General features: G+C 32.3%; 1 protein-coding gene across 1 annotated transcript; it reads right to left on the minus strand.

The window, feature by feature from the left end:
• Positions 1-2,734: 2,734 nt before the first annotated feature.
• Positions 2,735-3,687, minus strand: LOC122274303 (protein TIC 20-II, chloroplastic). Its single transcript, XM_043083345.1, has one exon. It carries the CDS (start codon positions 3,682-3,684, stop codon positions 2,944-2,946), a length of 741 nt encoding a protein of 246 aa, XP_042939279.1. The 5' UTR covers positions 3,685-3,687; the 3' UTR covers positions 2,735-2,943.
• Positions 3,688-14,230: the final 10,543 nt, after the last annotated feature.

Below are 14,230 nucleotides of genomic sequence, written 5' to 3' on the forward strand. Positions count from 1 at the left end.
TCCATCACTATCAGACATAAGCACATTTCTTTGAAAAATGAATTTCAACACCATTAACACACATTTGACTTATACTATGTAAATTTGATTTCAAGCCATCAACAAACAAAACATCATGCAAAACAGGTAATTCAGGAATTTCAATTTCACATTTACCAATAATCTTAGCTTTACAACCATCTTCAAATGTCATTGTTCCACATTTATAATCTTCAACAATTTTAAACCAAGTTCTATCATCAGACATATGTTGAAAACAACTGCTATCAAAATACCACAAAGAGGTGTCCCTAGTCTTTAAAGCAATGTGTGCTACATGACATGTGTCCCTTTCTCTCTTTTTGATCCACACTTCTTCTTCTTCTTTTGAGAATTCACGTTATTAGCCCTCATGTTTGCAGCCAATTGGTCCAACTTTACATTGATTATAGCAGTTTGCTTGGTTAAGGCCATGACTTGACTCCATAAATTCCAATGTCCTTTCCTTGAGGTCTTTTCAATTTTCCTAAAGTGAATTCTAAATTCAAAACAATTTGCTTAAATATGACCAATGTTTCCATAATGATGGCATACAAGGATCAGTTTGTGAGCTCCTTGACTCATGGAAGGTGAAACATAATTAAGCACATGAATGGTTTTTTTCCCTTTCTCATATAGGTGAGCAGTTCTATTTTCAGAAGAAGCACGAATAACCATTGGTTTTCTGTATTAGGAAGAGAGGCTTGAGAAGTAGAAGGTGCATGAAATCCTTCTCCAATATAGCCTAGGCCAATCTTGTCACCATATGACTTCCCCAGACTCAGGAGTTTATCAAGTTTTTGTGTCCCATTTGAAAAGTTCTAAAGTTAGTATTTGACATGATCAATTCACTTTCCAGAATTTTGACTTTTTCTTCAAGAGAAACATTTCTGGTTTGTAATCGATTTGCTAGACTCGTGACTTCATCTAGTTTGTTTTCAAGACTCTTTTTCACCTTTGCAAAAAGTTTCTTCAATTTCAAACATTCCCTATAAAGCTTTTCACACACTTCCTACAACTCATCATCATATTCAAATTCATTTTCACATACCATCTCGTGGTCAGACACATTCTCACTATTGTGACTTTTGTCACCAACAGAGGAGGTGAAAGCCATGTAATTAAGGTTTTCTTCTGAAAAAGAATTCTCAGATGAGTCACTTGACTTAGACTCATTATCACTCAATGAAGCACCCATTGCTTATCCTTGGGCTTTTTATAATTAGCATACTCAATACGAATGTATCCAAAACCGTGACACTCATGACACTAAATGTTTGATGGTATCTTGTCCTTGATAACTCTAGTGTCTTTCTTAGGAGATTCCTTTCCCTGTTTGTTGAACTATAACTTTCTTTGAACTTTTCAAAATTTACTTGTTCTTTCCCTAATTCTTGTCATTTCTATATGTGAACAATTTCCTGAATTTTCTAGTGTAGAAGGCGATTTCCTTATCGGTCATGGTATATTCATCAGATGATTCATCTAACTCTTCTCTAACTGTATTGAGAGCAATGGACTTGTTTCTATTAGACTAGGGAAGAGTATATTCATAGGTTTGTTGTCACCAACTCTTCAATTCTTGAGTGCCATGTCGAACACGTGTCGAGCGAACTCTTTATATGAATTCCGCTCAAGCCATGTTGAGCTGACTTCAAATCCCTTTTAACTTTATCCCACTTAATACTGTTACAACACAATTTAACACAGGTTGTCACATGAATATGTCAACACACTTATTTTACACTAACAATATTGGCCATGGAGAAGAGCCATGGTGGGTGGGCTAATGATTTTGTTTGCCATGCTCATTGATTTCAGATGAATAAGTTGCCATGAGAAAATTCGAAAAAAACACACACGCAGAGGAAAAGGAAAAGAAAATGAATCAAGCATTTAACCTTGGAATTCAAAAGGATTTTTTCGTTCTTACTGACAAGAGACTACAATCAGGTCCCAATTTATTAATGAATTCATGGCCAAGAATCATCCATACTGAACTAGAAATTGCTCAATCAACTTTGAAATTAAGCACATATATGGTTCAACAAGTGTATATTGTCAAAATCTATCACACATCATCCAGCAACAGTAACTTCCCAAAGCAAACTTCCTTGCTACTAACCAATCCCGCCTCAGCACTTATACCCAATACAAAAACCCACAACCTAAAGCAAACACACGATGGACACAAAGAAGACATTCTTTGGTGAGAGTGTGTGTGTGTGTCCTCACTCAAAGCACATCAATAGATAGAAGCAAAGTATGACAAATGCAAAAGAACAATGTCATCAATAAAAATAAAAAACCTATTGCACATAAGATTAACCAAAATAACAACAACCTCTTCACCCCAAACCAAGGATAAAACAAAAAGGGAAAACAGAGCGAAAACATCTGAAGAAGACACAAATAGTGGTTTCAAAGGTTCACAATATGGAGTAACTTTTACCACAAAATACCACCCAATAACAATAATCCCCTTTAACAAACTTCCTCGTTATGAATAAATAAATTATCCTTTATGCACGGCTTTTTTACCTCATGCTCCAAACACTTGTACCCAATGCTAAAAACCAGTTATACAACCACTACCCAAAACCAAATAGAGGCTTCAAGAAGAAACCCGGCCTCCAAATGTCTGACGGCCTAGCCAGACATTATGCTCCAAAGGCTAGTGACCTAATCGTGAAAGAATGAGAGAATAAACAAAAGATAAAGGGCGCACCAAGATTTCCTTACCTAATATAAACACAACGCAGATAACAAGTTTGATAAAACGCACACCAACTGTTAAGAGAAATGGTCAACATTTGTTCCACTCCTTCACAGGACCTAACATTGCAAAAATAAAAGAAAGAAGGAAAGAAAGAAAAGAGCAAGAACAAGAAGAAATACAGAAACGGCAATTAGCACTACCCTCACCTAGATCTGTCTACCGGCAGCATCGGCAACGAATGGCAAGTAGGGAGTCTTGCCGAGAACACAACACACCACACTATATAGAAAACACATTACACTGAACACAAACAGAACGTTGTAGAACCAGACCGTGACCTTGAAGCCGAGCCCGGTCCTGCCCGGGCTGAAGACCCTTTGGAGCAACAAGGGAAGCACGAGAAGCACGTCCAGAGTGACGGCCTGCATGGAGTTGAACCTGACGTAGCGGCTAAAAGACGGGTTCCTGACCACGCCGAGGTACAGAGCAAAGAAGGCTACAAAGGAGGAGTAGGGGATAGACCTATAGAGGGAGAGGAGAGGGAGGAGAGGGTCGAAGAGGGAGCCCAGAGTTGGGTATTGGAGAAAGAGGAAACGGCCATACTGGAGGGAATTGAAGAAGGGGAGAGTGTAAGCCACGGCTGAGATTAACCGATCAGTGGCTGGGGTTGGGTTGTAGGACATTCGGGTGATGGTAGTTGTGGTTGTGGTGGTGCTCCATTTTCGTGATGGCAACCGTTTGAGTTTGAAGGGATCAGATAAGAGAGGTGACCGGGAGCTGAGATTAGCTGTGGCTGAAAGGCGGAGGAGAGGAATGGCGGCCATGTTCTTCTGAAGTGAGAGAGGATTCTTCACTTTCACAATTTTATCACGCAAGGAACCGACTGGGTATGGTGGGCTGCGGACATGAAAATTGAAAGGCTCTATTTGCCGGTTGAGCCCATTCATACATGCGTTAAATGGGTAGTGATTGGTTACAACTCTTTCACAACTTCCAAATAATTTTACATATAATAATATTTTTATTTTATTTAAATAAATCTAAAATAAAATTCAAAATTAAGTTTAAAATGATATTATTTTATTATATAGTTGTATACAAATTTTTATTTAATAGTAACTTCATAATTTTCTTAAATTAATTAAGAGATGTATGGAGAATGAAATGAAATGAAAATTTTATAAATAATAATAAGATGATTTGTTAATAATAATAAGATAGTTTGAGTTAAGTATTTATTAAGTTTTGAAACATATGAGAGAAAAAATTAAATAAAAAATATTATAAAATAAAAATATTATTTGAATATTATTTTTTAATATTATTTTTATTTTAAAATTAAAAAAATTAAACTGTTTTTTTTTTTTTTTGTTTAAAAATTTGATAAGATTGTAAATATTAGTTTGAAAATATTTGTATTTGAATGATATTTAGAAAGAATATGAGATGGAATGAAATTAAATAAGATGAGATGGGATGAAATGAGATATGTTTTCAAACATCTCCTAAGAGATGATAATTCATGATTATGAGGTGTATTAGTGTGGTGTCGTCACGACATCATCCACTCATAATTATTATATAAATCATATCTTAAAATCTTAATACAATTTATATAAATTATAGGTGATAATAATTAATTTTTATTGGATCAACTAAATTGGATCTGTTTATATAAAGTAGTTGAGTTGATTCTTTTATTTATTTTAACTCGGTTAATATAATTCATATATATAATAGAAGCATAACTATATAAAACTAAATGCATATTTAGATAATGAGAAGAAGTGATAATTCTGTAAATAGTAGTAAAATTATTTATAAATAAAGTAAAACAGTTTAAGTTAAGATGTTTTATTAAGTTTTGAAAAAGAAAAAAAAAAAGTTGAATAAAAGTATTAGAAAGTTCAAATATTGTTAAGATATAATTCTTTAATATTATTTTTGTTTTAAAGCTTTAAAAATTGTATTATTTTATGTGTTTTGTTTAGGAGTTTAGAAAAATTATAAAAATTATGTAACGATTAGATAAAAAGGTTGAAAATTTAAAATTAAAAAGTGTTTGTATTTGAATAATATTTAGGAAAGAAATTCTATAAAATTTTGAGATGATACGATATGAGACCATCTCACTTTCCAAACAAGCCCTTAATAATCATAGTGGTCAATTTTAAATTCCAAAATGAGTTCAACACATCCAATAAGTATTTTTGGGTTTATAAATAAATTATTGGGCCTAATACCAATTAAATAGGGATTCATGTGGTCCACAAATGTGAAAATGAGCTTAATCCTAATTATTGAGCCTAATAAAAATTTCATAATCCACCGTAATAGATTCTAGGCTTGTGGCCTATTTAGAATTATCTAATCAAGCTCAATTGGACTTCTAAAACTATTGGCCCATTAACATCATCCAAAATTATCCACTAAACCTTAACAAACCTTCAAATATAACATTTAACAAACCTTCAAACAAACCTCCAAATAATCTCAATAAATAATAGCTTCTGGACTTATTCAAAAGGACTCATTAAACTTAATTTGAACCCAATAAAATTATCTATTGGATTGAGGTTGTTACATATAGTAAGATAAAAATATCTTTTAGGAATTGACAAACTGGCTCTCATATCAATTGTTAGATTTTGGAAAATCTTAAAGAGAATATCTGAGCAGCTACTCCCCCTCATTAAACAACCATCCAATAGTCCTACGCCACATAAGTTGTTTATTGTGTTTTTTCTACATGTACATACACCCAATCAGACACTTTTACACCCCTCACATGCCTCCCTCACTCCTTCATTTTCCATGCGTCGCTCACTTCTTCCACTTCATCCCAACCCAAACGAAGATCTCAACCCCACACTCATCCCTAACGACGCTCGACCCAGAAGGTGACAGAGCTCAACCCACAACAACACTCATTTTTGTATTTTTCATCTTTCTCTCTTGGTAATCTCTCTCTCCGTCTTTGAAATCCCCTTTTGTTCGTGTTTTGTTTCATTTGTTTTTTTTAATCTTCTTCCTATATGATGATTCGAGAAACTTAAACGTTGGTTGTTGAGGATTTCTCTTCTTAATCTCATTTCAAAGAGTTCAATTTTATTCGCTTATAGTGATATTGACAAGGGAAGCCCTAATTAATTTTAAATTATTGGTACCTAATGGCACCTGAAAGTTTTTTGGAGTTTTTTTGAATAAAGGATTGGTTATTATACAATCAATGTGAAACTCAGAGAAGGGGAGAGGTTTCATTGGATAGGCGAGGGATAATCTCCTAATATCTAAGGCTTTTTGCTAACTAATCAGGTAAAGATTTCGATTTTGGTTTTTTTTTTTTTTTTAATTGACCAATGCCATGGCTTAGGCGAATATATTGGAGAGCTCACTGGCAGTTGTAGTAAAAGTTTGAGGAGGTTTAAGGAGCTATAAGGGAGAGGATCTCCTACTTCTCTTTGAAGCAACAGTTAATATATTTTGTAGAACTAAAAGTGGAGGGACAACTAGACCTGTGATGCAGACTAGCTTGGTCTCATAGTTTATGGTACTTCCAATCCTGAAAAGTTTAATAGAGTGGGGAGTGTGGTCGTGGATTCAAGCCAATTTGTTATGCTTCTGATGGGCTTGTTCTATATTGAGTGATCAAGAGTCCAAGTCAATGTATCAAAGAATTCAAAAACTTTAGAAATTTCACTTTGTGAAGTCATAGTCTATATTGTATACTCCTAGTTATTGGTTGCAACTGATTAATTTCTTACCTGAATTGCTTATGATTTAATTAAAAATATATTGATGTTTAAGGATATAGAAAGAAGAAATAGCAAACTCGTTTATTTCAAGATTCAGATTTTTTTTGTTTTTGTCCCATATATGCTTACTTTCTTCCCATGGCATTCCATCGAAACTCCAAATCTTTGGAAAGTGTAATAGTTTTGACAGTAGATTTTATAACTACTCAAACTATAAGATCAATAAACAATGTGACTTTTTAAATAGATTAATATTGAAAGTAAACAAAACTCATATTGCAAGATGACGTTTGAGTTAACTCAACGAATGAATGAAACATTACTTCATGAACATCAGTAACAAGCCAAATATAAAGCAATGGAGAAGAAGTATAAGGGAACCTTGAAAGTATTGCTAACATCATGGTTGTTTTTTTATCATGATTTTTGCTATAATTAGTGTATGTCGGGCAATGCTTCGACTCATGTAACCTTTTTTATCTCTTGCTTTGGACAACTGATTTGTAATGAAAATGTGAAGACTAGCTTAAATGATATCTTTACCATTAAAATCGTATTTATCTACCCAAGGACTAGTACTCATGTTAACATACAATAAAAATACATAAAACAAACATATTTACAATTAAAAGACTCTTGACCAACAAAATCAAATATACCAGTAACTCCAAATTAAATGGAGGTCAAATATTCAAAATTACATAAGTACATAACATTGGTGCCAAAGACATAAAAGTTCAAAATCAAAGATTCAAGCGTCAATCCACAAAACTCCCAAAAACATTAAGCTTCAATCCACAAAAGCTTATCAACTTCAAAATGACATTTAATCGATTGAACCTACAACAACTACAAAAGCAAAAAAATGATGATGCATCTAAAGAAAAGAATACGGAAGAAAAGGAAAGTGTTGAAGAAAAGCCAATGTGTGATGGAAAGGTCTTCTGGGCACAATAATAGGTGAAAAGTGATGATGCATTTGCCTCTTTATTTCCGAGTTTCATCTTCTCATCGACATTTAATCAAACACATATAGGGTAATATATTAGAATGCCGATTGAGTACTGATAATGGTGAAAATTACCTAAGCAACACCAAGGTCACCTTTCTCAGCCATGAAAAATCGTTAGTTGTCAACTGGGGTGGTGCGACAGTGATACGAAATATATGTGGTCAACGGTGGTGCAAAATACGTATGGGTGACTGCTTAATCCGTGTGGGTCAAGTGTTTTGAAAAACTAAGCTAGGCAACAGATGATCAGCGTCTGATGGAGATGGTGGCTGTGAAACTAAGCTTGGTCTTGGGCGATGGGCTTGGTGAGGGTGCAAAGAGACTGGCTTGAGAGCTTGGAGACGGAGACGAAAAGAGGAAGAGAGATTGGAGAACAACAATTTTTGCCTCTTGCGTGTAGTGATTCTGTGTGGTGAGGTCTAACTAGCTTATTGTGTGATGCCTCCAAATTTCCCTTGGTGTAGGACAGAAATTTGAAACGTCAAGATATGCAACACAAGGTTACATACCTTCATTCATGACATATAAGATGCAATGTTCCTAATATGCATCTAGCATTATGCAATATTCATAGCGGATAATTTTTTTCTTTAGTAATACTATGCACCAAACTGAAAATATTCCAAATACCTAATACTTCATACATAAAGATATATTAAACAATTGGGATCATAACACTATCCAAAATAGCTTTGATCAAAACAGTACTAGAGATACAACTCCAGTGTACAAGTAGTAATTTATGTTAACTATTATATTAATATTGACATCACACCGTCGCTCAATCGACTGTGTCCAGTTGGTCAGATCCCGATTCTCATTCGAATCTTGTAACAAGATTTACCATTTGGGAGAAATAATAGTTAGGACTACCACAGTGAGATTTGATTAAAAATTTTAGCAAGTTAACAAAAAACTTCTATACATGTTAATGATACATGCATGGCAGTAAAATCATGAATGCATAATCAAATTCATAAGTAATCATAACATAATTTGACATACAACATAGCATAACTGACATAACTTAAACTAAAATGTGAATTGAACTTAACTTACATGAACTTAATCTAAACTTGACTTAACATGAATTTGATCTAAAACTTGACTTTACATGAACTTGATTTAAAATTTGACTTAACATGAACTTGAAATCTTATTCTTTAACTACTTAAACTCAGCTTCTTGGGTTCTACATGGGTCCCCTAGAGCCATGTGTTCCTACCAATTACCACATCATAACAAAAATATCTGCACCATTTTACTCTCTACATGTGAAAAAATGATCATTTTAACCCTAACTTAAGGATTTTGCATCTTAACTCCAAAAATTACCAAAATTTACATATCTTAAATATCATGTAAATTTTATCCTAAACTCAAATATCAAATCAGAAAATTTTAAAACTAAACACAACAAAAAAAACTCTATAGGGGCTGAAACTTGTATAGCCTTTTTCCTTGGCTTTTGTTGCAATTCTTCTAATTTCAAAACTCATGATCAAACCAAATTTTTTTAACAAAGATCTTCTTATCCTAGGTTTAAAAATATACTTAAAATACCTACTAAAAAAATATGCTGATCATCACCACCAAACTTTTTAACTAAAAAGGAAAACCCTTGAATCAAATGATTTGATCTATTTCAAAGCATCTCCAAGAATTTCAGAAAATCCAAATCTTACTTCCAAATTTTCATAACATGTTTTTAAGAACAGCCATGTTTTGAATCATGAACAAAAGTCATCAAAATTACTCAAACCATACTTGAACTTTTCAGTTTCTCTCTAAGTTCAAAAACATATTTTTGTTTCTAACTAGTTTTGATCAACATTTTGATCCATAACTTATAAAGATGTGATCTTCAGATTAAAACATCACATATTTTAAAAAGGTATCCTAAAACAAATCTAAACTTTAAACTCAAGATCACATGGTTAAAAATCAACCAAAGTATAAATTTAGCCAAAAACATCAACACTTTAGCCTATCCGAATATCTTTTTGCATAAAGTTTCGTATCTTTGAATTTAACATCAAATGATCTTTAAACTAGCATTCTAACATGTATATAAGAGACTTAGGATCCTCCAATAAAATTATCAAAGCCGTTGAAATAGTTTTAAACCACAAAAGATCTAAACTTTCTCAAAATATAAACTATTCTTCCTCCTCCATTTTCTAAGTTTCTAGATCTAAGAAAATCTTTTATCAAAATATTAAATCATGCAACAAATTCTTAACCAATAATCATATACACATGTTAACAATACTACATAAGAATTTCAGATCAAGATCTATCCATTAGCTTGGTCAAAAACTTCAAAATATAGCATACTCTCCAGTTTATTGCCTAGAATGACATTTTTGAGGGTTTAAATAATATTTGAGTAATAAAATGATCTTTAAATGGAACAAATAATGTATCCATATAAACTAGAATAAAAAAAAGAATAACTTTCATGAAGAAAACTTTGTGAGAAAATACTTAAAAAGTCTTTAAATAAGGCTTGCAAAAGAGTTTAGAAAATTGCCTGAGAGTGTGTTTGGTGTTCTTTTAATGAAAAGTGTAAAGGAAAGATAAATTTCGTGGGAAGTGGGCTGGAGGGCTTCTTTCACAAGATATAGAAGAGGATAAAGCTGAAGTGAAACTTGAGTTTTGGCCCTTCTTACCCAATACAATACACAAAAATCAGCCCAAGATACTTCCTTACAGTGAAGTGTATAATTGAAAAAGTGAGGTGGCTCTTTAGCTTTTCCCTTCTAGAATCTTATATACCCTCGTGAAGCTGACATCTGATCAACCATGTGGAGGATGAAATTTCTTGGCCAAAAGCAATGCTAAGGTGGCCAATTTCATGGGCCTCAATTTGAGATTTTAAGAGGGTTTGAGTTGCTATCAAGTCAAAATCTAATTTTTCTTGTCCTAATCAAATATCATGGCTAAAAAGATTGGATAATAATGTCATAACATAAATTTGAAAAATTAATAGCATGTGAAAGTAATTTAATCAAAACACAATACTAGAAACCAATTCAGTTAGGATTTTGAGATCAACTTTAGGATTTTGGATAAAACCGTTTAGGATTTCAGTTTCAACCATACTTTTGGATTTTTAGTTGGATTCCAACCATATAGGGTTTTATTAGAGTGTAAATCCTCTTTGATTTGGCACAATTTGATGGGTTGGATGGAATAGGGTTCTCGCTTAAGTGGTATGATCTCATACCTCGATTTCTTCAAATCCATCAAATGTTCCTCATGGTGCCAAGTATCTAATACTATTGATCATGTGTGCCTAAGATCTTATCAAATGTTCAAATAATACTTCTCTAACTTAATTTGGACATTCCACACTGTGATTTTGAAAACACTGCATTTGGTGCGCTTATTGAAGTTACTATTCACTTAAAAAAAGTGCATAATAAACTTATTACTGAAAAATTTTAAATATTTATATAAACTTACAGTAAAAATCACTTACCGAAATCCAGCCCCGAAGTGTCCTTAAAAATAAATTCACAATTTTGAACAAGCCTTGTCTGAAAATATGAAAATAGGTTATTACCATAAAATTCTAAATAATTAATTGAATCTAATGGCATAGACTATAACACATTCCAACACTTCTAACTACTTCAAATAATTAAAATCGTATCTCTGGCATCATATTGAGTGATAACACTAACTACGTTGACAGACTAAAACTTATACGATCGGTCGATTCGTGAAAACTTATGAAATTTTTTCGAGATTCTTAAAACCAATAAAAATTTTACTATTGAATTTCTAGCAAGTTGTTACATATTGTGTTTTTTCCTGCGTGTTGATGTCTGAATGAAGGGTTGCTCTTCTATCTTTAATAGCTTGATTGTCCCGCAGCGGTTTTGAATCTTAAAACTAATGTCTTACGTTAAACCATTGAAGAATGAATAGACATAGTTGTACTAATTGGAGAAAGAACATAACAAATTCATCTTCTACATCTCAAACGACATTGATTTGTCCTATTTTGAAAAGCTTGCTACAAAGATTTTGGAAACAATACCTTTGTGGAGAAAATAGAACTATCAGGTGCCGTTTAGATAGTGAATTGAGATGAGATGAGTTGAAATGAAAGTTAAAAATAAAATAAAATATTGTTATAATATTATTTTTTTAATATTATTATTGTTTTGAAATTTAAAAAAGTTGAATTGTTTATTATATTTTGTGTGAAAATTTAAAAAAATTATAATGATGAAATGAGATGAAACATTTTCACTATCCAAAAGGGCAGGTTATGTTTGGATAGTGATTGATTTGATTTGAAAGTTGAAAATTAAATAAAATATTGTTAAAATATTATTTTTTTAATATTATTATTGTTTTGATATTTGAAAAAGTTGAATTATTTATTATATTTTATATGAGAATTTGTGAAATTGTAATAATGAGATGAGATAGATTAAGAGTCACTCTCAATCCAAACTGAGCTTTATACAAAGAAGGTAGAAGTAGTTAGATCTCCTCAAATGTAAATGGGTCTATTTCATTAGCGTAAAATGTTTATGCCAATACATAATTAAAGAAAAAACCCAATGACACTTTTAGGGAACAATAGTACAACAACAATTTCATATTGAACACTAACACTCTTATTGAACCCTAAATCACGTACACGAAAAAACTGATTGATTTAAGTCAATTTAGCTAATTTAAATTGAATTGGTAAGAAATCAAATTGTTTTTAATGAATTTTTTGAATCGTTCAATAAATTGTTTCAATCGATTAATTTAGGCCGATTCTAGCCAATTTTAGATTGATTTGAATCGATTCAAAACTATCTATATTTTTAATTTATTTAACTACTAAGTTTTTCTTCTAGACCTCTTCTACAAAAATATGATAGAACAAAATATATACTAACTTTTTCATCATTGTATTCAATAAAAATTATAGAAAAAATGAAAGATAAAATATGTAGTTCATTATTTTCTTTAGTTGAATAAAAAATTAGGACATGAATGAGTATTTTGTGTTAAATTTATGGTTGTGCATAAATTATTACATTTGTCATGTGCTTATAATTTAATGATATTTATCTTCTTCGTATACCGGGCAAAAGAAGGTCGACAATTGAGTTTTAATATGTAAATACCATATTTATTAAAACTATTTAGATTGATATAATATTTTTATTGAAACTAGTAATTGAATTTATATTTTATAAATAAATATTAAATGCTTGAGTTGCATTATATGACTTTTTTTTTTCCTAATCAAGTTTAGAATATATACTTATAGAGAATAAAACAACATTTAAGGTGGATCATTTCCACTATCAATGTACAAGAAGCATTACAGAATAGAATCTAGGTGTAGTTTTCCAAACTCTAGGTTGGTTGTTGCCCATTGTGCCATAGAGTGCGCACATTGATTTTGGAATCAATGGATTTTGGTAAAACTCCAGTCTTGATGACTTTGGGAAATATGATGAATGTCTACTATAATCAATGAGATCAACCAGAATAGAGTAGAATCCTTGCATTTAACTGCTAAGAAAACTGATTGGGCATCGCCTTTTCTGGAAATTTTATCAAAATTGCTTGCCATGCAGACTGCTAGTAGCGCTGCTTTTCCTTATGTAACTAGCAGAATGGAGGTATTTTGCTTTTCGATTTTGATCTCCACAATTTCTCCTGAATGATTTCTTCGAACGGCTAAGGCTACTAAAAAATGATCTCTTACTACATTATCAAAGGAGATACTTTGAATTCAAAAAGGAGGAGGGGTCCAATTTAACAAGGTTTTGGTGTAGGAGGTACTCTCTGCCCAAGCTTCCTTATAGCTTTTGTAGACTATGGAGAGCCTTTTTTTTTTTTTTTAATCTCTTCCATAGAGAAGACTGAATGTGTGGATGATATCATTTTATTTCCTTCCATTATTGATCAACCAAAATGACCGTGATTAATTGGAAGTGGTGACTTTCCTTACCCTGCAATCTTAAAATTTTTCCAGGGTAGATGATCATTTTTATCCAATCCAAGATGGAATTGATGGTCAATCGCACTATGTTTAGCAGCCAGCTACTTTGTTGCTAAAGGAGTCTAACAATGGGACATTCCACAAATAAATAAAGTAGCATCTTTTCTTCTTGGTTGCATAGTGGGCATTCTTCTGAGGCACGGTGTGGAACTATTTCACTCATTCTCGCTCTAGTGGAGAGAATATTCCAAAGTAACTTTCTTAACAAAAGCTTGTGTCAATCATGTATTTTTAGACTCCACAATGGTTTGAAAACGGAGTTTAGTTTCTGCTGAATTAATTCTTGGAATCCTATAGACGCTTGGTAAGTTATTTTGACCGAGTATTTTCCACTATAATTAAGGGACCACACCTCTTTAACTTCATCTTGCACTTTTATTGTTAATGGGATTTTTAAAACTTCTACTATGCTAGTTTGGTCAATAAGATTTTTCATTTTTTGGATATCCTAGGACCTCGAATTATTTAGGATAATATTTTATACTTTTATGGATGGGTGGATGGAATTCATATCTAATATCGGAGTTGGCTTGAAATCTTTTAGAGTTGGGATGCATGGGTCAGACCAAATATTAACCAATCAAACATTGAAAATTTGAAAGCACCTACCTTTGTTTGCTAGGTCTTTGGTTTTGCCTTTCCACATGGTAGAGTCTGATGGCTTTGGAGATGCCGGCCAGAAGGTGGAGTTCTGGAGG

The sequence above is a fragment of the Carya illinoinensis genome, chromosome 8 (assembly GCF_018687715.1).
Source record: "Carya illinoinensis cultivar Pawnee chromosome 8, C.illinoinensisPawnee_v1, whole genome shotgun sequence".
Classification (NCBI taxonomy): Eukaryota; Viridiplantae; Streptophyta; class Magnoliopsida; order Fagales; family Juglandaceae; genus Carya; species Carya illinoinensis.

What these genes read in the sequence shown, in the direction of transcription:
- LOC122274303 (XM_043083345.1), bottom strand. Translation starts at nt 3,684, where the DNA reads ATGAATGGGCTCAACCGGCAAATAGAGCCTTTCAATTTTCATGTCCGC.